At 39.4% G+C, this 26532-nt stretch overlaps 1 protein-coding gene across 1 annotated transcript; it reads right to left on the minus strand.

Moving 5' to 3' along the window:
* LOC111571688 (probable ribonuclease ZC3H12C) lies at positions 1 to 25804 on the minus strand. The gene is made up of 6 exons (XM_023274972.3): positions 25267 to 25804; positions 10017 to 10865; positions 8162 to 8301; positions 7762 to 7996; positions 7040 to 7146; positions 1 to 6571 (listed from the first exon to the last, which is right to left on the minus strand). Exons 2-6 carry the CDS (start codon positions 10751 to 10753, stop codon positions 5058 to 5060), a joined length of 2733 nt encoding a protein of 910 aa, XP_023130740.2. The 5' UTR covers positions 10754 to 10865; positions 25267 to 25804; the 3' UTR covers positions 1 to 5057.
* Between the last annotated feature and the right edge of the window lie 728 nt (positions 25805 to 26532).

The raw sequence follows: 26532 nt of genomic DNA on the forward strand, positions 1-26532 counted from the left end.
ATTTCTGTGTTGTTGATGCTGATCAGGCTGGAAACGATTGTTTAAAAAAAAGAATTAGAATTCTACCAATCCATGGTCAGACAGACTGTGTGCAAGTGGAGTGACTGAGCAATAAAAATCACACCAAGGTGAAGGCCATCGTCTGTGAGGGTGAGGGGGTGATTTCTAAGCAACTTAAGATCCCTTCCATAGTCATTAGAAGAACACTGAACAGCAATGGTGTGCATGGACAGGCTGCACGGAGAAAGATCTCCAAAGAGACCATTGCTGCTAATCTGCAGTTTGCTAAAGATAATGTGCAGAAGCCAGACTGCTGCTGGAAAACGGTCAATGACAACAAAAATAGAACTTTTTGCTTAATGAATCTAGCAGTATGTTGATTTGGGCCTGTTTTCTAGGCTAGTTGTTGCCATTCTTGGTGAATTATAGCAGCAAAGTCTAAAGGAAAAAGGACATTTTATCTGTCTATAACCTGAATCTCAAGGGGCAGTAGGTGATGCAGCAAGAATCTCCTAAAAAATGTCCTAGAAGGAGCTTAGGCAAGCAGCTGATGTGGGTAAACACCAAAATCTTGAAGGAAGAATAAAATAAAAGCTGATGTGCAGGACTCATCCAAAGTTACCAGTAATGTTTAGTTGCTGCACAAGATCACACTAGATCCTGAAAGCAAAGGCTCACTTGTGTCTTGTGTTTAACTGCGTTATCTGCATCCACTGTTAGGAATTCTGTGAAATTCTAATCATGTTTTAGGTCATCTTTATGCAGAAATGTAGAAGAAACAGGCTTCACAAACTTTAAAGCACCACCGTATTTGGACTGGGTACATACTATATACAGCAATACGTTTTGTTAGCAATGCAGACGATACTAAAGAGTAAAATGGGTATTTCTGGAACAGAATTTGACTGGGCTTAACCAGCGCAGTTGTACCTGGCAGCTTTGGGGTTTTAGCACCCAGCACGGGAGCATCTTTTGGAATGAAACTGTTCATTTGCCAGCAGGACACACAGTGAATCAGCAGCGGGTGAACACTTTAATCTCCTTTTTTATTTTGGTTCCATATAACCAGCCTAGGCCTGAGCAAAAGGGAAACACTGGAAAGCAATAAACAGCCGTTTTACTCGGCTTTGGTCCCTGAAGAGGCGACACAAACTTATTTCTGCAGCAGAAATGACACTGTATTAAAGCACATTAGAAATAAAGGTGTGAACGAAAAACAGGGACTTGGTGTTTTTACGATTCCTGTCGGATAAAATGCATGATAAAATGAAGACGCTGTACATGGAGCAGGATTTGAGGCCACAGTAGTCAAATAAGCATATCACCAGTGCAGATAAAACCCAAAGAAACTCTTAAAGGTGTGTTCAGACTGAAATGGAAGCAAATTTTGCATTGAGCTTTTACATGACTGATTGCGGGTGGATGTGAACAGATGGAAAATCCCATTTAGCAGACAGCATCTGACTAAACTTGATGCGTCTTTCAGTGGTACTGACATTACTGTAAAAGTTGGCGAACCAAAAGCTCTGTAATTGTTCACCAAAAAAGGATAAATGAACAAAGAAGAAAACATGCTGAAGGCAAAAAAAAAGTCTTAGACTGTTGAGGAGAAAACCAGTTTTGTAGTTTTAGTGAACTGTTGAAATGGGGGAACCGAGGAACATGTCTGAGGAGGAACAGCACAGGTACATGCAAACACCTGAAAGGCTGGTATTGTCAAGGTCCAGGCTTGAGGCCGTGCTGTGAAAGAGACATTTTTTTAATGCTTTGAATGAATCTTTCACCAGGATGCAAAGTAAAGGCAACTTGGCTCCATTGAAAACAATCAAGGAATTTAAGGAAGCCAAATAGATTTTTTTTACATTTAAAAAAAAGCAGTATCATAAATATGTATATTCACTGATCATGAAAATACCTGAGAAAATACTGAAAAACAGCGACACCAACCTGTCGCTATTGTTGTAATTAATTCCAGCATGTGACAGAGGGGAATGAATTTTAAAAGTTGATATCACATTGTGCTCACACAAGCTGCTTACGTTGTTCTATCAGTCCCTATCAGTTAGAGACTGAGGATTGTAAGGGAGAGGACAAAATTATTTTTGTATTTTTTTTTTTGGTTATGTCTGTAGGTAATGCAGCCATGCTTGTTTGCCTTGCAATCAAAGATAAATCACACAAGCACTCATTTATAATATTCACAGCGTGTGTAATCTTGGGACTTGTATGTAAACTGGAAACCATAAATACTGGCTTCAAAATGAAATAATAACAATCTAATGACTGAACTTTGATTCAAAACAGGTTGGGGATGGTATGTAAACTGCCAGATTGTGGTTTGAGCATGATATCAAATCTGTTCTATGCATTTGCTTTCATGCTAGTTTTACAAAAAAAATTGACTTTTTTTTCAACTACACACCTTTTTATTCAACAGTAAAGACTTACTTATGTTAGCACAAGTTTAAAACTGTTGCATCATGGTTGGAAATGTTGATTTTCTGCAGGTAAATAACTCCACTAACTTGGCGTATGAAGAAGACAAAGAAAGCAAGAAACTGTTAGAAAACAACAGAAAGAGCTTGTACTTGTGGAAGTTTGGAAGTCAGAGTTTCTACCCAATGAGAAATTTGTTTCATATTCAGTCTGAACTCACCATTGTGGAGACATCTATACACAGGACGACATTAGCGATAAGTTCACCTCCAATATTCAGCCCTGACTACAATCTCCTCTTGTGGATAAAAAAAATCACATACAATTACAAAATAGCTTTTTAACAAGTTCATGGTAATAGAAAAATAGTTTTTCAATGTTCACAGGAAAATGCCCAGTGCCTGAACCCTGTGGCAAACACCAGCACACAGTGCCAGACCAGCAGGATGAGAACGCCTCAATTATGGCAGATTTACTCAGCTGCTGGCATCGTAACACAGCGCAGGGCTGTGAAAGTTTCAAGGAAAAATAAATCAACTGACAGACTGAGCCTGGGACAAATGTGGAGGCCAAGCTCATTAAAATAAGTCTGCTCTTCTGGCACTTTCGGTAAATTGTGGCCCCTGTGAAGTGAAACGTAATGGCAGCAAGCTTTAACGTGTGTCCTGAGAAGTGAGAAGAATTCAACTTTACCCACAGCTTCACATGCAACACCTTTAACCCTGATCATTCTTACTGTCACATGGTTTCAAGCTACACAGTACCACGCTTTCAGTTCACTGACAATATAAACAATAACCGTATCCAAAATGTGCATTTTCGACGTTCTGTTTCCTGCACTTGGAAAAGAAAAAGGGAATAAAAATCCCCCTCATATAAAAGCCTAAGCACCAACGCTGGCAAACGTTTGCCACACAATACGCTAAAATATTCAACTCAAAATATTTTTTGTTTAAATATGTTTTTTCATGTAAAACAATGATCTTGTTTAAAGGTTTATATGATACAATTTGTATCAACAAAGAGAGGTGTCATCACTGGAAATCATGCTAATGAAGCAAGAGCTTTAGCTTTACAAAGAGTTCCTCAGGCATTAAAACAACCCCACTGGTGGAAAAAAATTTGAAAATAACATTTAAAATTTCAACCAAGGCAGTTCAAAGTGAGTTAAATTAGGAAAAAACAGCTTAAAAATACTTTCAAAGGACAATAAGTTGCTTTTTTGAGTAATTCTTGCTAGTTGGAGGGTCAAATTGAGTTCTGCAATATCATGAAATGCATTTTTTGTTGTAATTATTTCAAACGTGACGGTCAGAAATTAATTCACAAAAATTATTATTACATGTATTTTTGAACTTTTTCTGACTTTTTTCCCTTACCAATCCACTGTGTTTTAATTTAACCAGTGAGATTATCAGTGCCCTTAAAAATATATAGGTTCTTCTTCTGTTTTTGTGCTATCAAATGTCCAGAAACACACTTAAGTTTTAATTCAAGAAGGTGTTTTCCGAACTCTTGCCAGTCTGTTTGACAACTTTTACTGCAAAGTTGAGGATGTCTACAGGTACAACACCCTCTCTGAGGAACAGAAACCCTCTCTAGTGGTGACACCACCAACAAAGGAGACCCTGTGTCTCATTCACACACAATAAAGGTAATAAATTAACATATTTTAAATTAAAATAATACCGACAATCTTTTGCTCCACCTAAACATTTCGAGTGACTGTGCTCTCAGCCACCACCTTGATATGATTTCATTGATACGGTTTAAAGATGGATAAGAATAGAGTGTTTGTTTAAAAAAAAAAAAAAAACAATAAAAAAAATCTGTACTGAAAGCTGATGCAGTCAGCTGACAGGGCGATCCTAGCAGAGGAAATAGCTCTAATTCAAAAGTGAACAACAGCTTGGGGTTTTCAAGTGGAGTTTTTGCTATCGTCCTTTGTGGGTGCCATTCGAGTTTCACTTCCTTATGGGGGGAAATCCACAAAAACTCACAACAACCGATCTACCACCTGTCAGCTCAGAAAGGAACCATTGATCTGTTTGAATAATAAATACAGTAGGAATGTATTACCAGAGTGGTGGAAAAATTTTAGGATTCATTGTCTCCTTTTATATCCCCCATGTTGTCATCTCTGTGACTGAAAAACTGATACTTCACTCCACAAATTTAAACTATACCCTGATATGATTGCCCAAAAAAACCCAATGCAACAATAACAAAAAGTGCCAAAAACTGAATAAAACTATGCAAATAACTTAAAATGTAACAAATAAATTAATTTCAAATGAATAACACTGTCACCCTTGAAACACATTAAAAGCCTCCCAAAGTACAGCAGCATCTCGACTCAAAAATAGAGAAAACATGCAAAGTAAACCCCCAAACCTTTCCTTCTCTTAAGTGCTGAACTTGCAGGCATATTTAGAGAAAAATATGGCAATTTTGGTATTTCCCTTTACAAAAATTACCATTATTATTATTAACAAGATGACTTCCCTGCAATGGCAATAAGCAGTCTTGAATGCTGTGCTTTTGGTTTTGTGTATGTCCAACCTAACTTTTTCTGCAAAAGTGAGTAAAGTGAAGATTTAACTTCACTTTTTTGTCTGTATTCAAGAACCGTGCTGCGATTTCTCCATCAAAATTGCAGCTGCAAGCTCCTGAGCATCCATCATGTGAGGGTTCCTGGTCATCACCATCCTCACCAAATCCGGAGGGAAGATGCCGCACAAGTTAGCAAACACTCTCTCCCTCAGGTCTTGGTATCGACCCAAGGCTGGTGGCTCCTGGTGCTGAGGAGCTGGAGGCAGGTGAGTCTTGTGGGTAGCGATGGATGGAAGAGGCTGCTGTGGTGGAAGACTTGCTGCTGAAAGGCTATGAGGTGAGGAAAGCGCTTGCTGGCTCCAAGGAGAACACCAAGACTTTCCGTGAACTTGTGGGAGACTCTTGTAGGAAAACGGATCATAGCAAGGATTTGGGGTTGCCTGACAGTTGGTGTCCCAGTTTATCTGATGTTGCGGTTTTTGGTTTAGTCCAGAGTAGCTTCTTCTAGACTGAAGTGGTGACCCCTCATACACTCTGGAGTCCTGAAGCCCACCTTCCTGCCAAAGGGAGCCCATCAGATTGCGACTGAAGGGGGAGCTCTGAGGCTGGGAGTGAGTGGTGGAAGGTAGGGGCGGGTGTGGTGGACGAAGTGGTAAATCCCCAACAAAACTGCTCAGCAACGGGCGCTGACACTGGGGTGGGATGTAGGAAGAAGTGGTCTTGAAGGGACGTGGAGATGCATGAGAAGGAACAGATGATGGAGGGTCCTCCATGCCAAAGCCATGGTGTCTACGCAGTCCTGGAGGAACGGAGTAACCACATGTAGAGTGCTGGGTTAATCCATGGTAAACGAGGCTTGGAAGCTGAGCGTACTGTCCAGAGTAGTGGTGATTGTGGTGAGGATGGTGGTGGCACTTGGGGCTGTCGTCCAGCATGGGGTCTGGGGAGAAAGAGTCGGAGCTGACACTTCCCTCACTGCTGCAGTCTGAAAGCAGCGAGCCTGCTCGCAGATCAGCCGGGAAAAAGCATTCAGGATTCTGAGGAACCAGGAGACTAAGGCTTGAATAGGTCTTCACCAGAGACCGGTAGCCCACCTCTGGAGACTCACATCTGTGGTGGGACTCAGCCTGGATCAGCCCAGAACCTCCAGCAGCCCTTAAGCTGCTTCCACTGCCTCCCCCAGGAAGCTCACAGCAGTCCCGACGTCCAGATGATGATGGGGGTCCACCTGGAGCAGGATGACCCACAATGCTGCTGCTACAGCTGCTGCTGCCGCTGCTTCCCCTCCGGCCTTCAGCTTTGGAATGGACCCGAAGTCTGTCCTCCATAAGATCAGCGAAGGCTCTCCGAGGGCTCTGATTCAGCTGTTTGTTTCCGACGCTCCGACTTGGCTCGGCCTCAACCATTTCTTCTGATTTACCACTTTGGCTCTTTATCGTCAGGGCGTTTTCCAACAAGCCTCTGGAAGCGACTGATGAAATTCTGACACTGGCACGGAGTTCATCGGCCACAGATCGCTGGGGTTTGCTGCCTCTTTCAGGGTGGTAGAACTTACACTTGTGGCCATATGTGCACTTTTTCCCTAATGGGTCATAAAAAACAAAACAAAACATTTCTAATTAAATATAGGATTTTTAAAACACCCAGGTTACAAAGTGCTTCACACAACAGCGAAAGGGGACAGACAAGTCAGAAAATGTTTAGAATTTAAAGGATAGACAAAAAAACAGTACATTGAAGACATTAAAGGAATAAAACACAGCTCAGAGGTATCAAAACCTGAAGCAAAATCAAGAAAGGCTCTCTAATAAAAGTATGCATACTGGTGCATAAGGTACTAAAATGTCAGAGACATCAACCTTTTATCAGGCCTTTTTTTCTCTCTTTTTTTGAAAAGGACCAAAAAAGCTGGTAAAAATCTCCATAGTAAAACTAAATTTGTGGCACAAACACTTGCAGTAGCTATTTCTTATTAAACTAGATGGATGTTTTTTTTTAATCTATTACAGTTCTTGTGCCACACTGGGAAGACCCAAAAGTGTCTACTAACCATAAGGACATGGTTGCTTCCGGTGTTCAGGAACAACAGGCCTCTTCCTCAGAAAGTTCTCCAGACTCGGTCCGTGGCGTCCCAGTGGGTCATCCGGTGGCATGAATCTAAATACACAGTTTCAAGATGAAAATTTGATCCAAACTGTCATTGTTTGTCTTTGTTTTGTCCTGCTTTGTTGAGGACTCAACAACTCTGACAACTCCAACAGAGACTGCATTAAGTATGGTCTGAAGCGACTTTGTATTTTCCATATTTTGCAGGGACAATAGCAGTATTGCATATAACAAGCTGATCTTTTTAGAGGAAAATTAATGCTTGATGCATATATTTCATCCAAGAACAATCCTGTGCCACCAGATCAGTTGAGCAATACTAGATGCAGCTCATATACTTGATAAAATAGTATCTATTTTGATGTTTTCAGAGGTGATTTGATCAGTGGTGCAAAAGTGAAGAGAAACCTCAAAATATTCCCCTGCAAAATGACATTGTGCAAACTTTAAAGGCACGTAGGATTGGTTTTACAATCTTTTACAAAAGCTCTTTAGTATTTGTGGCACACAGTCGATGTTGCAGACATTTTTTTTTTCTTGGACACAAATGTTTTATTTTAATAGCTAATGCACATCATATTTTTCTGTGCATACATTGATTTTGTAAAACATGACAGCAAAAATGAGTTTTCTTCCTTTACTTTTTGTTTGGAATGAGCTTCTTACTTGTCATTCACAAATGAGTACATCAGCAGGCGTTCGTCAATGAACTTCTTCCACTCTGGCTTTTCATTGGCCAGATCCCGGTAGTTGTCATTGGACACGATTATGCCATCCGACTCGTAGGCCAGTTTGACAATGAATCTGTCATCGTAACAAACCACACGACGTCCCTGAACGCGACGAGATGGAGTGAAAACCAGGATCTTCTCTTTCTCCAGTCGCCGGAGGATCTCTTGGTCTGAACGAGGAGAGGGGATACAGTTAAAAGTTTAGAAATCATGAAATCATTATTGAAGAAGAAAAAAAAATCCCTCCCAAACCAGGGGATTTAAGTGCATCCTTCTGGTTGTTTACAATGTCTCTTCACTGTGTCTTCAGCAGTTAAAGCTGCTTTAGCTGTTACCTGTGATAAGAGCATCGGGTCGCGACTGCTCCTTCCTCCAGGCCGGAACAAAAACTGTGATGTCCTGGTGACCTCGCTCCAAGAACCAATCAACTGCCAGCTGGATGCCTTGGCAGGAGAACACTTCTTTGTTTCCATGACTGCATGAGCAGAAGGAAACGCAGAGGGCATGATCAGTGATGCAATAATTAGTAATACTGTGCATGTATTTTGAATCATGACCAGCTGACAAACATAGGAACGCTTATTATCTAGGAGTAAAGTTGTTCCATGTGAATATATTTCCACTTTATATTTCCAATAAAGGTGTCTATTAGATTTTAGTAACTATTTTCTACATATAAAATGCATCTTTTTACCATATTCTGCCAATTCCTCAAAAGACATGTTCTATTAATAAGTGTAACTGTAGCTGAAACTGACAGATGTGCGATGACGAAATGATAATAAAGCGACAAATAACTCAACAGGCCTGCAAAATCTATACTTAAAGATCCTCTGTAGCAGTTCACACAAAGTTGAATAAATATATTTTAAATATTTGAACCTTTTAGCCGGCTGAATATATGTTTTTGACTGTTGTGGACTTTTTTCCCACGTGTGAGTGGCTTAAAATGATAAACTTTGCATTTTTATCATCATTATGCTCATAGCCAACCAGCAAATAGGAGAAATAATTTAGGATCACTATTATTGCACTTTTTTTTTTATTGTGCATTTTGTGGGCGTGTATTTTAGAATATTTTGCTTATTTTTTACCTTACCATAGTAGATATTTCTGCTTATTTATCTGATTTTGTGGAAGTGGGCATTTTACTCTTTTCACTTTCTTCTGTGACAACAGTATTCCCCTTGGTGATCAATAAAATATTTAGAATTCTATTCTAACCCAAAGACAGTCTCAGTAAGCTCCACATGGTACAATCTATTTAACTTTGAAGAAAATTTTTGGACATCTGCACAAAACACTAAACATCAAACTGGATTCATTCTTCGCTCAGTTTTTTTTGTTTTCCATTTCTTATATTTGTAAGGCTATTTGTGTCATTTGCCCTTTTTTTTACACCACCATATCTGTCAAAATGAGCTAAATTTATTCAACACAAATGTTTTTGGAGAAAAACTGGGTTCCTAAAAACACATGTGGTTAAACTACATCGCAAAAAAACAGTTTTACTTTTAACCTTTCAAATCTTTCTGTATAAATAGTGTGATTCTGCTGGAAACATTGAATGTTTCCAGCACACAGCCTGTAATTCTGTATAATGTCATATAAACATATGTTTGCTAACCTCTTTAGTTTAGCTGGAAGACGATATTGTCACGTCAGTCATGCAAATGGATAATTACTATTTTCTTTTCTCTACAACAATGGATTTTATTTATTAACCACAGGCTTTTAAGGTTGTTGGAATAAAACCATTATTCAAAAAGCCTCCTCTGGGTCCAGGTGTTCTAGCCAGTTATAGACCCATATTCAACCTCCCTTTTATTTCTAAAATTCCTGAAAGGTTGCAAGCTAATAAGCCAGTTATGTGACCATCTGCACATAAATGGTTTGTCTGAAGTGTTTCAGTCAGGATTTAGAAACATTGTACAGAAACAGCCCTGGGGAAAGTCTCCAGTGATTTTAAAGCCTCAGACAGTGGACTAGTTTCTGCACTTGTTCTACTGGATCTTGCTCAAAGTGAGACAACTCTGGATTGTTGGGTTCTCAGTGTAAAATTCATGTGTCTTCACCTGGCTATATAAAGTGCTATGAGATGATGTATGTTGTGAACTGCTGCTATATAAATAATAATGAATTGAATCATGTAAAATGTAGCTACATAAGTTTCTGGCTTCTGTTCCTCACCTCATGGCTACGTTGCTTCCATCCACAACAACAGGACGAAGGTTTTCTTTGTCTTCCAGCAGCTTGGACGGACACAGTAGCCGGCAGGAGTCTAGAGGGGAGTCGGAGGAGGAAGAGCAGGCCAGAGAGGATGACAAAGATGGGGAGGGAGACTGGGAGACAATCAGACCTCCTGGCTGCTCCATCTCTGTCTTGGTTCCCAGTTTGACTAGCTCTCCCAGTACATCATTGATGAGTGCGTCAGGGCCCAGTTTCCTAAGAACCAGCAGCACCAGGTCCTCAGAGTAGCCGAGCTTGAGAGCAAACTCTACTTTGGTGCGGCAGTCAGTGACGGGGTCAGTGGGAGCTAATGGTTCTGGCTGTGGAGGGTCTCCAGAGGACTGGTTTGGTGCCAGGTCCAGCCTGGAGGACTCCCTGTGGTGGAGGTTTTTAGATTCAGACTGGAGCCGTTCATCTTCACTGTCAGAGATGGCACTCTCCTCAGAAAGGTTGCTGCAACTGCTGCTGCTGCTGCTGTAGCTTGAATGAGTGCTAAAACTAGTGCTGGTGCTGCCAATACTGTTGCTGCTGCTGCTCGGGGCATCAGCTGTGGCCTGGAGGACTCCTATATTCCCAGCAGCCGTCGCAAAGTTCGGGTCGGCCTGCCGCTCAGCACCTTCCACATGGAGGTAGTCCAGATCCAGCCCCAGACTGAGGATGCGGCCTGTCCCATCCTCCAGATGGTCCTTCAGGCCCATGAAGCCGTCTCATACATCCAGCTCCGCCCCCTCCGTCACCTCCCTGGCACCGGACCGACCCCACCGTTACTGCCGATGAGTAACTGCTCCCCAACTGGTCCTGGGAGTGAAGCTTGAAGGAAACACAAGAAGCGACTGGTTATATTCCTGAGGACTCTGTGGAAATTGACAGATTTATCTGAACTGTAAATATGCAGGAAAGGGTTGGGCACAGACAGATTCCACAACCTGAGAGACTTAATCAGTTACACATATTATTGAAAGGTGATATAAACATGCTAGTTATACATTTATGAATGCTATCTGAAGCTGGTCTGCCTCATGCTGTCATCGGAGCTCAGCTATGTCCAAAAGTATTCAGTTTAAGCTGAAAAAATCTGCTCAACCGACATGAAAAATCATCTTTTACTCCTTCTTCCTGCCATAATAAAGCACCTCATGAAAACTTTACAGACGACCTCCTCTTCAGCAAAGCAAATAAGTAGCATCTTTACTTTCCTTTACCTGGAAGGTTTCATGACAAAGTCTTTCTGCTCCACCTCGACAGCCTATTGAGATTTCACTGCAGAACTCAGACACAAAGAAATCTTCCTAGTATCCCGTCTCAAATATAAAATTTCGTGACGGTACATGTTTCATGAGGAACCCATTAAAGCTTTTAAGAGGGAACTAAGCAAGTTGAAAGCTGCAGCCTCCTTTACCTACTCATCTATCTGCACTGATTTGCATTTTAGCCGTGATGGGCGCTGCTGTCAAATAACCATCAATTAGACAAAGGAAAAAAATAAACGTGAGCTAGTCCTGCCAAAAGCTATTACGCTGCAAATGAACTTGGCAGAATTCTGGCATGTACAATCAAAATATATTGCTTTGTATTTTATGAAAAGGCCTACAACTAATAATAATGACATGCGGACAAAACAAAACATCACTGCATGCAAATGTCTTATTATTCACATGCTTTAAGCCCATGAAATTAATCATTGATGGCTTGTTTGACTGATTTAAGGTCAACGGACTGATTCTTTGACTATTTTGCATGTACTGACTTCTCAGTACATGCATAGATGGATCTGATATCGCTTGTTGCGCATGTTATGATACCCTGCCTCCAAGCTAAAACACAAACCAGGTCACATTCTCCTTACATTGGCAAAGATCCATGAGTAAGTTACAAGGACCTACAAAGCCTGATGAAGCATTGATTGCCTACATATTGTATGATAATACAATCTCTCTACATATTGTTAGCTGTAGCATAAATGCAAAACCTGTGTTATTGATTCATAGAGGAGGGTTTTACATAACTAAAAATAAAAGTTGTTTGACTGGAGGTATAGCCTTGGGCCCTCTGATTCTTAAACTAAAGGATGGAGCAGCTCTTATGTCATCTTTCATGGGTATTTCTCTACTTACATAAAATCTGTGCAACATAGATAATGCAATATAAATACGATTTCCATTCATGAAAGAATCTGTAAAATATCATTGGCCTGTGCAATAATTTTATTTTCTATAATAAGCATTTGCGTATATCCTATTTTATTTTGTTTTTTTTTTTTTATTTTTATACTACATTTTGAAGATGTTTTCTGCTGCAACACGGCAAATTTTCTGACTGGGATTAATAAAGGCTTAGCTTAGCTTATCTTTAGCAGAACAATAACCTCCAAAGAAAGTTATTTGTAACTTGTCACACATAAATCTAATCAATAGTTCCACAGACTGTGCCTCCTCATCAAAATCTAACTTACTGCAAATAAAACAAACAGATCAAAGTAATTTGGAGATATACAAATGTGCAAGGATGACCATATCAAAATAGAACTGTCTCGTTGCACCTCATTATTATTCTACATAAGGAAAAATACACTCTAGCCTGTTTGTATTTTTTAAACCAATCGCAACTGTATTTGGTGAAGCCAAGTGAACGGTGCCCCTGTCAAAATAACAAGAGAGAAAATTGTTTTGGTAGAACATTTGCATGCAGTGAGTTGAGAACCGTCATTAAAATAGCTGTTCAACTAAAAAAAAAACTAGTACGGCCTCCTTACGGCATGACCAAAAATCCTCTGTAAAACAACAATTGTGTGGTAGATTGGCAGCCATGACGTTGTTCTTGTAATGTAGACGTCAGTAAAGGGGATTTTGAGAACAATAGCACATAGATAGCAGAACGGGAGGTGAAAGCCACATGAAATATGATCCCAGTTGCAAGCTTATACCTGTAATTTACATCAGGTGAGTCAGAGATACCACATGAAACCTTGAGTTTTCTCCATCTTGCTCCTTTGAAACTTGCTAAAACATATGAAGAGTGGATCTGACTGAAAACTCAAGGACGAAGACGCACTGTGATATAGAAGTGGCCTGTCAATCACCCTTAAACATACTCTGCTCTATTGTCTGTTTTCCTCAAAATGGGAGCATCATTTACAAATTGAAGAGTGTCCTGGATTCAAAGAGTTGTGTTTGAGAGCATAAACTCATTGGAAAAAAATTTACTGAGGTAGCAAATCAAGAGAAAAGCAGCTTTATTTTCTCCTAGACATCTATACAATCTGGCTTCTTTTTGGAGTCGCCCCCTGCTGGCCACTAGAAAAATGTAGGTTTCAACTCGCTTTCACTCCTGCAGGTCACTTTTCAAGCCCTACGTTCATTTTTTTTACACACAGTTTATGGTATAAAAACAGATTTCTGGGCAGTGTTAGTTTTAAATGTGCTGAAAGGGAAGCTATCAACCATCTTTGAAGATGAATTGTCGATATTTCAGATTTTAAATTGACCATTTTAAAGATTAAACTGGTCGTCTTTCTGCAGAAATCACTTCCTTTGACTTTTCACGTATAACTTTAACGAAAACACAAGAACAAATCGTGTCACTGATGCTAAACATTATTAACATTATTAACACTGATGCTATTATGCATTCACAAAGACTCAGCACCTGTACCACCTACAGTGAAAGTAACAAGCAACAACTGAGGGAATTCTGACCTGTAAATAAACACACATGAATGTGTTCTATACAGGCAAGAAAATGTTCAATTCAACTGAATTTAGATGTTTTTTTCCCCCCTGGAAAATACAAGTAAAATAAGCCATAATGTACTTGAAGATCAGACATTTACAAAAGCATCCAATAGTGAGACTCTAGCGTCATGGTATTGTACTATATGTAGAGTTAATCAGCCAGCATGCCTAGTCTACAGCAGCTTACTGCTAGTGATTATTACAACCACGTAAAAATGCATCCATCAGGGCAAAGTCAGATTTTCCACAATAATATAGAGAGTATATGATCAACAGTCAGTTCTAACATGGTAAAACCACTCATACACTCCTTTTAAAGGTCAATACAATTTATTATTTAAAAAAAAAAAAAAAAAATTCTGTCAGATGAGGCAATACAACACTGTCATCAGCGTAAGGTTTTATGAGGCCTTCATGAAGGATTCTTGGTTCCCACTTTGGGAGCAAATGAAGGAACCCCCCACCCCCACCGATGGTCTTTAAAGGCTCAGTTTCTCCTCTAAATGCAGCCGGCTGGCTCTGCGGGTGTCCACGGAGTGGTTGAAACAAAGAGTGATCTGTTGTGATGGTAAACTGCTTAGTGACCCCCTTAGAAAAAAACACGTGTTCTTTTGCTCCCGTTTCGCCTGCGTATAAAGGACACACGTGCATAAAACACACACACTGAAATAATCAAAGTTTAGATTACTTCTAAGATTCTTCTTCTTGGATCCTGTTAGCTTGATGCATAAATTTCCCCCTCAATGCAACATCAGACCAGATTATCAAAAACAAAGACAATGTGCAGGTCTTTCTCAGCTCGTGCTTTTGGTGAACAGGAAAGCATCACCTTCAGAGAGGGATTTACACAAAGGAACTGACAGTTACAGATCAGTCATATGATAACCGGTAGAAACGCAGCACCGGTGATGACTGGTATGATGCGGACAGAGGAGCTGCTATGGTTGATTGTGACGCCCACCACAAACAAATATCAGTGTCAGAGTGTTTGTTTATCTGTGGAAATACCCACGCAGGGTACTTCCAGAGCATCAAACTGTTCCAAGGCCTGTGAGAAAGACATCTGAATGTGTCAGTTATTTAAATAACTGGTGCACTTTCTTTAACTTTTGCTTCTAAAAAGGCTTCAGTCAAACAAAAGTGCTTTTAAGCAACTGCAGCAAAGCCTCAGAAAAAACAAAACTCACTTTCACTTTAAATTTTGTAACTTAGCCTCACTTTAAATTAAGATTAGCATAGTTTGTGAGCATAAAATAGCGTCAAACACATTTGAAAGCTCCAAAATAGATTTATTTTTAATCCACCTGTCACTGCAAACTGGTTCAAAATAGTTAATTCTGGATGCTGTTTAGGCCTACATGCATAAGTGTGGTTATATTTTTGCTCTAATGAGGAATCTCTGGGATCGCAGGGTAAAGCACCGGAAAGCGGGGGCCTCCTGATGTCCCGACCCCCGACGTCTAAGCTGCCGCGCCACTGTTTGTCATCCTGAATGCCACAAGAGAGCTGGAATAATTTAGTCCGCCGGCAACAAAAGGGGGCACAAAGGGAAGGAGCGAGAGTGAGTTTGTGTGAATCGGGGGCTTGTGGGGGAAGAAGTGTGTCTGGCTTGCCGTCCTTCAACAATGCAGCTGCCACCCAATCTGTCCTCCTGTGACGGAGGCATTGTTCTCAGGGCCTGAGCAGCGTGCACAGACGGAGGCTGGGGGCTTTTTAAACCGGCTCACCCCCACACATGCACATAAACATGCCTGGTAATGCAGCGGGTTCGGGCTGCCAGACGGAAGCTTTGAGACTCAGCAGAAATATGACGGTGACACAGCAAGTGGAGGTGAACCCACTCACACTCTGATCTCTGCTGTTTGACCTGGCTGTTCGACTTTCACTTTGACTCTTGGTTTTAGAAAAATAGATGCATGGCCAAAAAATATATAATTTTTTTTGGGTGAATCAACTCAGTCTTTAAAGAACTCTAATAAATGACGAGAAATCTCATTTTGAAGAAACACAAGCTTCATAAACTGTTGAAAAGTTAAACATTCTCTAACATATTTTAATTGTTCTTTAATGCTGAACTGTCAGAACTACAAAAGACCTTAACAATAGTGAAATAAAGCCGTTTTTGAGTATTTTTGGCAGCAAATAATACCAAATTATATAGTTATTATTGATGTTGGAGTTGCAGAATATCACACAATTTTCACTGAACATAGAACCTCAGAGGATGTAGAAGTACAATTATCTATCTATCTATCTATCTATCTATCTATCTATCTATCTATCTATCTATCTATCTATCTATCTATCTATCTATCTATCTATCTATCTATCTATCTATCTATCTATCTATCTATCTATCTATCTATCTATCTATAAGATCAAAAAAGGTTTTGTGAAAAATTAAAGATTGCTGTCAGTGTAATGTACACGGCAGACACTGATGTTGAGATAATGTTCTATAAAACCGACCAAAAAGACTCTATAGAAGTCAGAAAAATCTGTCCCATTTAGACCTGCAAAATAAATTGTACTGCATGAACCATTCACTTTTTTTGCATTTGCATTAATCTACAGCTGCACACGAGGAGTTTACAGGCTTTTAGGTATTTTTGGAACATGAGTTTGCTAAAATTCTGCCATGACTGATTATCAGAATGACTAGACAGACTTTAGGTTTCACATTCTGATATAAAATGCCCCGGAAAGGCTTCCAGATGTGTGTGGTTTATGCTGTTTTCTGTGCATCTAGACTGCAAAATCAGCTGCAGCAGAATGAAATTATAACGTGGGTTGAGTGTCTCAACTAACCTTTCCTGTCAGTGATTTTTAATTAAGTATAGTGCAGGAGTTCAAGGTGTGTTTTCAGACTAAGTGATGTGCAGTGAGCAACTCTTTGGTTTGGAATCTGTTCATTTGAAATTAATTCAGATTTGTAGGTTGAATCACATTTTTGATAATATATAAAGATTTTTGGACTTTAATAATGTAGAAGGATTTTTAAAAAGTCTTTTAATGTAAAGAAAAGTGTCTACCAACTAAATTCTGTAAGATTCTAATAAACAGAAAGAGCCTGAGGGGGAAATGAGACTTTGCCAGTATTATAAAGAAATTCCTTTACTTTTCTCTGCAGGGACAACAAACTCAGATTTTTTTTTCTTTTAAATAAACAAAAGATCTCTAGTAGTTTCTGAATCCGGGTTTCATCCAGCACATATGTGTTTGGTGGTTGTCAGTCCGTCCACAGTGAGCAGATGCTGCTGCCTCCACCTCGGTGACCCTCCGGCCAGCACTGCCTCTGCACCGGGTGTCTGATGATCCAGGGTGAGTCCCCCTGGGGGTGTATGGAGGGATGAGCTCCCCTGAGGTCAGACCCTGACCAGTCCCTTAGGACTGCGTCACGGCTGCCATTTGCTGGCTGAAGAAGCCGGCAGTGATCCGGTCTGCCACACCAGCGACCGGCTGGAGGGGAGTGGGGGGGACAAAGAGCGAGCAGGGAGCTGGGGGGTGGGGGCAAAAAAAAAAAATATATATATATATATATATGTATATGTATATGTATATGTATATGTATATATATATATATATATATATATATATATATATATAGATAGATAGATAGATAGATAGATAGATAGATAGATAGATAGATAGATAGATAGATAGATAGATAGATAGATAGATAGATAGATAGATAGATAGATAGATAGATATCCTCTCTGCTGCAACTGGTGGTGCCCAGATTCACCCTCAGCGACACATATCAGCACTGTCTGTTTGTCTGTTGGGGATTTATCTGGAACTCTTTTCACCTCTGAAGGTTATATCTGGTTCTGCCTCCAGGTTGCAAAAACAGGAATTTCCTATGGGATTTATAAAGGTTTATCTTAATTTACACTGTAAAAAAAATCAAAGTTAGTATTTTACTGATATTTTTAATATTTTTTCAAAATACCAATATCAATAAAACTACAAAACTAAATTACAAATTTACATGCCCGATGTAAAACAAAACTAAAAACCTGCAATTTCAAATAGCCTTAAAATTTAGATTTTTCCTAAAAGAAAACTGCAACTTTTTGATGCACGTACATTTGTAAATGTACTTAAAGTGCAGTAAGTTTATCTCCATATGGGATTTTTTTTTTTTTTTTTTTTTTTGGTTATTATGCATTTGACACCAACCAGCCGGTTCTGGGAGTCTGGTGGTTCAAGGAAACATAAGCTCCAGAGTTTCTGAGATGTTTAAACAAACTCCTGAATCATTTGGATCATCAATAGTCAGACCTCAGATCATTTTGTTTATGCTGATAAATGACATGAAGAGTGAGTTTGTCATTTGCAAATGTGTTAAATGTTCACAAGATTTTCTATAATTTATACTTTAATAGATGAAACTGTTAAATTTAACTTTAGTGCTGTAAATATATTTCTAAAATTAGTAACAACAGAAGAAGCATTGTATTGTATCTGTAATTTTACAAAGATTTGTTTACTAAAAGAGAGCTATCTTGCACCAATATCAAATAGCAAGAAAACTACAAAACTAAATTGGAGATTTACATGCTTGATGTAAAACAATGCTAAAAACTTGCCATAAAAATTGGATTGAAAAAATGAAAGTGAAATATTTTGAATGTAAAAAGACTGTTTAAGTAGATTTGCAAATGTATTATATGTTCACAAATATTTTGGATTTTTATAATTGATATCCTTTTAGTAGATGAAATTGTTAGATTCAGCTTTAGAAGACTTAATGTATTTCAAAAATTAAATACAATTAGTGACAATAACAGAAGAAGTAATGCCTCTGTAATTTTTGGGAGATATATTCTGTACCAATATCAAATAGCACTAAAACTACAGAAATTAAACACTAACACTATGGAATAGCCATAGCCATTTTTTTAAAAAAGAAAATTAAAATTGTTTGAGGTTGAGAGTTCCGGCGAGCAGGCAATGGAGTAGACGTGTGCCCAGTTGGCTCCGCACAGAAACACATATAAGTCTTTTTATTTGGCGTCGTGAGAAAAACTGAAGCCTTACGTACCATCTGTGACATCCGAGGAAACGGGTGATTTCTTTGAAAATGGCAAATAACTTGCGAAAATACAAATTTACACCGGGCAACAAAACTACAGAGGAGACGAGCCCCGAGAAAGCTAACAAAGCACCCGGGCCTACACATCCTGTAGGCGACTCAACCAGCAAAATGTCAGGAAAAGGTGAACTTCAAGATCTAAAAACTGAGTTGCTGTCATTCATGAAGATCGAAATGACTGAACTTTTTCAAAGAGAGGTGACAAAGGTGATTACGCACGAAATCGAGGGCATTAAAGCGGAGCTACAGTCAGTGAAAACCGAGATAGCTAACAGCACAGTAGCCCTTCGCATCGACATGGAGACAGTCAAAACTACGGTTGTAGAGATGGAGGGGGCGCTTTCTGTACACTCAGATGACATAACAACACTGCAAACCAAAGTCCAAACGCTGGAGAAAATCGTGGAGTCTCTGCGTGAGAAACATGTGGACTTGGAAGGGCGCAGTCGGAGATCAAACATCCGAATACTGAATGTGGCTGAGAGCTCCCCGTGTACGCCTGTTGCTGTATCCAAGCTAATCCGTGACGTGCTAAAGCTGGACAGGGATGTACTGGTGGACAGATCACACCGCTCCTTACAGGGGAAGAGAGCTGATGGCAAACCCAGACCGATCATAGCCAAACTGCACTACCCTCAAGACTGCGTCGACATCCTCCGCCGTGCACGAGAATCAGACCCACTGCAGCGCAACGGCTCGACCATCCTCATCTTCCCTGACTATCCACCAAGTGTCGCCCGCGCAAGGATGGCCTTTAACGACGTGAAAAAGTCGCTGCGAGGTCGAGAGGGAGTGCGCTATGGGCTCCTTTACCCAGCCCGGCTGCGCATCTCCCATGACGGCAAGGATATGATCTTCAACGACCCAGCTAAAGCCCAAGCGTATGTACGTGAAAAAATGTAAGGAGTGACTAGGCTTACTACAACAAACGGTAAAGCCTCGCACTACGCAAATAACACTATCTTTTTCAAACGATAATCTTGAACTGCTAAGCACAATGTTGTATATTGGAAAGTTAATTGTGTTGTTAAGTTAATAAGTGCTGAAGCAGGGTTTTCCTATATCCCTGAGTAAATTCAGGTAATTACATATTTTTATAGGATGTGTTACAGTAGTCAATCATAAAAAGACTAATGGACTAGGCCGCCAAAATATATATATATATATTTTTTTTTTTTTCTTTATTACTGTACATTCTAAAAGACTTATCTTAATTCTAAATGCACATGGAGCCACCTGTAAAGCTAGAACTCTAAACAAACACATAGGCTATGCTAATGTGTGGATTTTTCTTTCAAGGGTTGTTCTATCACCATGTTCTTGCTGGTGATTTTGGGGGTTTAGCGCCTGTTGCACCAAAATTTGTTTTAAGATCATTGTTTGTACTTTCTAAGCTGATTATTATTGACCTCTCTGTGTTTTTTAACCCAACCAAATATTACTCTTGTCACTATGTGTCCCAGTCCACATGGCTAGATCACCGTTGAATACTCAGTCCGGCCTCTGCCAGGTAAACTTTGTTTGCTGGAATGTTAAATCTCTTAACAAGCCGGCAAAACGTAGGAGGGTGTTTTCCCACCTGGAGAGGATGAACGCTGACATTGTCTTTCTCCAAGAAACTCACCTAACTACACATGACCACTCAAAGCTTCGATGCAATTGGGTAGGACAATTTTTTCATTCGAACTTTCACTCCAAATCTAGGGGAACAGCTATACTCATTAAAAAGAACATCTCTTTCACCCTTGGTAATGTTGAAGCTGACTCTAACGGTCGGTACATAATTGTGGTGGGCAGGCTAAATAACACCCCTGTTGTCTTGGCAAACATTTATGCCCCTAACTGGGATGATAGTGCTTTTTTTACGAGACTATTTTCTCAAATACCAAATATTGATTCACATCACCTCATCCTGGGAGGCGATATCAACTGTGTCTTATCACCATCACAAGACCGCAGCTCATCTAAAACAGTACAACCAAATCGAACAGAGCAAACAGTTAATAAGCTTCTAAAAACCTATGGGATGAACGATGTTTGGAGATCTAAAAACCCAGGCCGAAGATGCTACTCTTTCTACTCGCCAGTACATAAGACTTTCTCCCGAATAGACTATTTTTTTATAGATAATACTTTGCTTCCACTTGTAAATAAATGTGAATATCACGCAATAGTAATATCAGACCATGCACCACTATCGATGATCCTGAACATGCCCTCAAACATCAAATACCGACCGTGGAGATTTAACACTCTTCTGCTTTCTGATGCAGAATTTGTCAAATTTATATCAAAGGAAATAGATGAGTATTTGGTGCGAAATAGAACTCCAGACATATCGTCTGGATTAATCTGGGAATCACTAAAGGCATATCTTAGAGGCCAAATCATAGCTTATAATGTCAGAATAAAAAAAGCTCAACATGAACGCCTCAGAAAGATTGAAAGTGATATTTTAAGACTGGACAATGCCTTGGCTTGCTCTTTTTCATCTGAAATATTTAAAGAACGCCTGGCTCTTCAAACTGAATTTAACTTAATAACCACAAAACATGCAGAAAACCTCTTAAATAAATCCAAACATAAAGTATATGAACATGGGGAGAAAATTGGGAAAATCCTGGCCCATCAACTACGACAACAACAGGCTGATCAGTCAATTCTTGAAATTAATAATGAACAAGGTGAGAAACTAACAGATCCTATAGACATAAATAACGAGTTCAGTAAATATTACTCGGAACTATATACCTCTGAATCGTGTGGTAATGAAAAACAATTTGAGACCTTTTTCACAAAATTTACCCTTCCAACTATTAGTGAGCAATCGGCAGTAGATGTAGAAAGACCACTGTCTGAACAAGAAATTATGAAAGCTATTGCCTCCATGCAGAGTGGAAAGGCTCCCGGGCCTGACGGCTTCCCAACCGAATTTTTTAAAACATTTTCTAAAGAGCTGTCCCCTATTTTACTTTCTGTTTATGATGAATCATCTCGATCTGGTGTCTTTCCAGAAACAATGAGGCAGGCGGTCATATCTTTAATTCATAAAAAGGGCAAAAGTAAATTGAAATGTAGCTCATATCGACCAATTTCATTGTTAAATGTAGACAATAAAATATTTGCCAAAATTTTAGCAACCCGCTTAGAGCTAATTGTCCCTTCAATAGTATCCAATGACCAAACAGGATTTATCAAAAACCGATATTCATTTTATAACATCCGCAGGCTTTTGGATATCCTGCATAGTCCCACTCCACCAGATACAGCAGAAGTGGTCTTGTCACTTGATGCTGAGAAAGCGTTCGATCGTGTGGAGTGGGACTACCTTTTCTATACTCTTAGAAGGTTCGGTTTTGGTGTAAAGTTTATATCTTGGATCCGTATGATATACTCCGCCCCTCTAGCTGCAGTCCGTACAAACCATAATCGGTCAAATTTTTTCAAACTAGAACGGGGCACACGGCAAGGGTGCCCATTATCCCCTCTATTATTTTCATTGGTAATGGAGCCCCTAGCAACTGCAATACGTAACGAACCTTCCATTAAAGGCATCCAAAGGGGGGACTCAGAGCACAAAACCTCGCTGTATGCTGACGACACCCTCCTGTATATATCGGACCCACTCCGGAGCCTTCCTAAACTATCCGATGTTCTTGAGAGCTTCGGAAGGATATCAGGCTATAAGGTAAACATGCAAAAGAGTGAGCTAATGCCTATAAACTCTGTGGCTAAACAAATCATGCCGAGCCAATTCCCATTCAAAATAAGTCAAGATAAATTTAAATACTTAGGTGTATGGATAACAAAAAACTACAAGCACATGTACAAAACAAACTTTATCCCATTATTAGACTCCATGAAACAGGACCTCGAACGATGGAACACACTCCCATTATCATTGGGAGGTAGAATAAATATTGTTAAAATGAATATCTTACCTAAATTTTTGTACATTTTTCAATGCGTACCTATATTTTTAACAAATGCCTTTTTCTCCCTTATTGACAAATCTATATCTTCATTCATATGGAATGGGAAAACTGCACGCATCTCTAAAAGTGTGTTACAGAGGCATAGAGAGCAAGGGGGTTTTTCACTCCCAAATTTCCAATTCTATTATTGGGCATCCAACATCCGAGCAATGCTATTTTGGTGCTCCCCCTGTTGCAGCCCTGAATGGTTAAAACTGGAAAATATGTCGTGCAGTCTTACCTCCCTTCACTCCTTGATGACTTCAGAACTACCTCTGTCTCAACCGATGTGCAAATTCTCTGCAAACCCAATTGTCAAACACTCATTCAAGATATGGTGTCAATTCAGAAGGCGTTTTGCTTTAAATGATATGTCAATCAATGGTCCTATTGCACATAACCATATGTTTGCTCCTTCCATGATAGACGATTGCTTCTCAACCTGGGCTACGCGTGGCCCAAGGACACTGAAAGACTTGTTTATTGATGGACAGTATGCCTCGTTTCAACAACTAAAAACAAAATTTGAAATCCCTAACTCTCAATTCTTCAGGTATCTTCAATTACGCAGCTATATGTCAACCACGCTCAATCACTTCCCATCACGGCCCCCCGACTCTCTTCTTGAAACAATGTTAAATATAAACCCGCTTTCTAAGGGTGTCATTGGGAAAATATATACTTCTATCATTTCTTACAATGTACAGCCACTTGCACATACCAGAAGAAAATGGGAAGAAGAGCTTGAAATTGTAATATCTGAGGATGAGTGGCAATCTGCAGTGAATAATATATACTCATCTTCAATTTGCCTAAGACACAAGGTAATTCAACTTAAAATTGTTCATAGATTGCATTGGTCAAAAGTTAAACTAGCAAAATTCAAACCGGATATAGACCTAAATTGTGACCGCTGTGAAATTGAGCAAGCATCATTATCACACATGTTCTGGTTTTGCTCAAAATTGGCACCCCTCTGGCAATCAATTTTCAAATTCCTCTCTAGCGCATTAAAGATCAATATTGAACCAGAGGCCAAAATTGTAATATTCGGCATTATGCCTGAATCTACCAACTCAAATAAAAAACAAAAGGAAGTAATAGCCTTTACTACGCTAATTGCCCGCAGGCTCATTCTCCTTAATTGGAAAGAAAAACATCCACCATCTTTTAGAATGTGGCTCACCGATTTCCTACACCATCTAGCCTTGGAAAAAATAAGAAATTCCGTCAGAGGGAACACTGAAAAATTCTTCAAAATCTGGCGTCCTATTTTGGACCAGATCCAAGAAGTGGATCCGTCACTCATTACAGAAGAGTAAATAATAAACTATTTACTTTCACACGTTAATCAACAGCAGAGAGATAAGAGACATTGTATTATTATTATTATTTTTTTTTATTTTTTTTATTTTTTTATTTTTTTTTTTTTTTTTTTTTTTTTTTTTTTTATTATTATTATTATTATTTGTATTTTATAATATATATATATATGTATTTTATTTTTTGACTGGTGCAACAGTGTGGGGGGGGAGGGATTTGGGGTTATGTTAAAAGAAAAAAAAAAAAAAAAAAAAAAACGGAATTGTATTGTACTATTTTTCTGTCATACTGAATCTTCAATAAAAACACATTGAACAAAATTGTTTGAGGTTAAAAAAGAAGCAAATTCATTTTTTTCACACATTCAAAAATCTTTAATTATTCATTAAAAAAATCAAAAAATACACATGATTTCAAGTCTAGAAAATATATTTTAATTTCTGGGGAAATCATTGTATTTATATGTGGTGATTATTTTATGTTATTTTACAGATTTACTTTTTTAGATTTTTTTTAGTAATTTTTTTTTTTTTTTTACAATTTAGTTTGTTTTGTTTTGGGCGTTTTTGTGTGTGGGGGGGGGTTGTATTTTTTACAGTGTAATTAAACCCACAGTCACAGGCCATCATGTGAAGATTTAGTGGTAAAACTGGGTTCACTAATCATCATTCATTACTTACAATATTCTAATGGTTGTTTGGATGAATTGACCCGGAGTGAAATGAAACCATTCAGCATGTTGGGAGGGAATCCCGAGGAATTCCCCAAGAGTTTGTTGTTAAAAAAAAAAAAACACACACAAATCATTTCACTTCATCTTAATTTCACTTGTAAACACCTTCTGTGTCGTATACCTACACTGAGGCCTTCCAACGTGAGCATCACACCCTTAAAACTCACACTTTTCTAGAAATTCACCTGTTTCAGTGTTGATTTGATGAAGAATTTGTAACTTCCAGCATGTAAAAGAATTTAAAACTGCAGAATCACACCACATATGCACACTGGTCTCATAAGATTACCTTGTTTTAAGTTTTCTTTAGCATGCTAACTTTATGCGAACACAATCAAAAGAAAACACTTACCACACAGTTCCAAGAGAAACAGGAAGGCAGCAAAAACAGAGAAAAGGCAACACCTCCTACAATTTCTCTCCTGAAATGCTACCTTTGGTCATTTCAGCCACAAAGCTCAAAGAAACTAAAAAGGGGAATTTCCCAATTATGGTGCTGGTGAAGTAAACCCAGAAGTGTGTTAAAAGTCCTCTTTTAAAGGAATAAAAAGTAAAATCTCAGTATCCACTCGAGAGATGGAGAAAGTACAGCTGTCAATCCGAGTGGTGCTGAGCAAAATGAGTTTCCTGGGTGAGTTAAGCAGCAGATCAACCCTTCAAATCGTCCTTTTTGGTTGGAGTGCAGTGTCCTGGTTCAGAAGAGTGAGACTGACAACAGATGGAGTGTGAAGCATCTACCATCCCCTTCCTCAGCAGCCAATCATACGCAGGAATCTGACCACAAACACACACTTTTCCTGTCCTCACCACAGCTTGTTCTGTACACCAATCACCCACCTAACCACTAAGACATTGCAGGATAACTCCACCCCACAGACACACACAACTACACAAACACACACACAACACCAGCCCATCCGCCCGCTCGACCCTGAATGGACGAGAAGGCGTGAGTCGACAATAGTGGGGAGGGGGAACACAAAGGAGGGTCCTCGGCAGGCAGCTGCACACAGACACACCAATGCTTAGGGCCATTACACACTAACACACACACAAATACAGATACATGAAGAGAAAGAGCAAGTGAAAAAAAAAACACAGGACCCAGAATTGAGCTCTGTGGAACACCTGGCCCACTGGAGACGGCTGCCGCTTTGTTTCTCGGGGTGGGGGGAATGGCTTGACTCAGACAATGAGACAAATTATGTTAAAAGTAGTCCTGAAAATGGGTGTCAGGAGTGTGTGTGTGTGTGTGTGTGTGTGTGTGTGTGTGTGTGTGCATGCGTGCATGCGTGTGTGTGTTTGTGCGTATATGTGTCCAATGGAAAGTTAGCAGGTGGGGAAGAAAGAATTCATACTAACGAGGCAAAAAAAAAGAGGAAAACTAGAGAGAGAAGGCGGAAAAAAGCAAGAGTGGGGCTTTATTGTGTAGCGCCTTTTCAAAGGGGTATTACTTTAAGGCTGGAAGAATGGCCGCCTGTCAGGACGAACTTAAACAGTTCCAGTTAGACCATCATTTCACCTTCAGAAAGAGGGCGGTTTATTATTTTTACCCAATGCTGCAACAAAATGTGATTTTCCCTTCAGTAAAGAAAGGAACAAGTGTGAATACATTCCA

Source organism: Amphiprion ocellaris, chromosome 11, assembly GCF_022539595.1.
Source record: "Amphiprion ocellaris isolate individual 3 ecotype Okinawa chromosome 11, ASM2253959v1, whole genome shotgun sequence".
NCBI classification, from domain to species: domain Eukaryota; kingdom Metazoa; phylum Chordata; class Actinopteri; family Pomacentridae; genus Amphiprion; species Amphiprion ocellaris.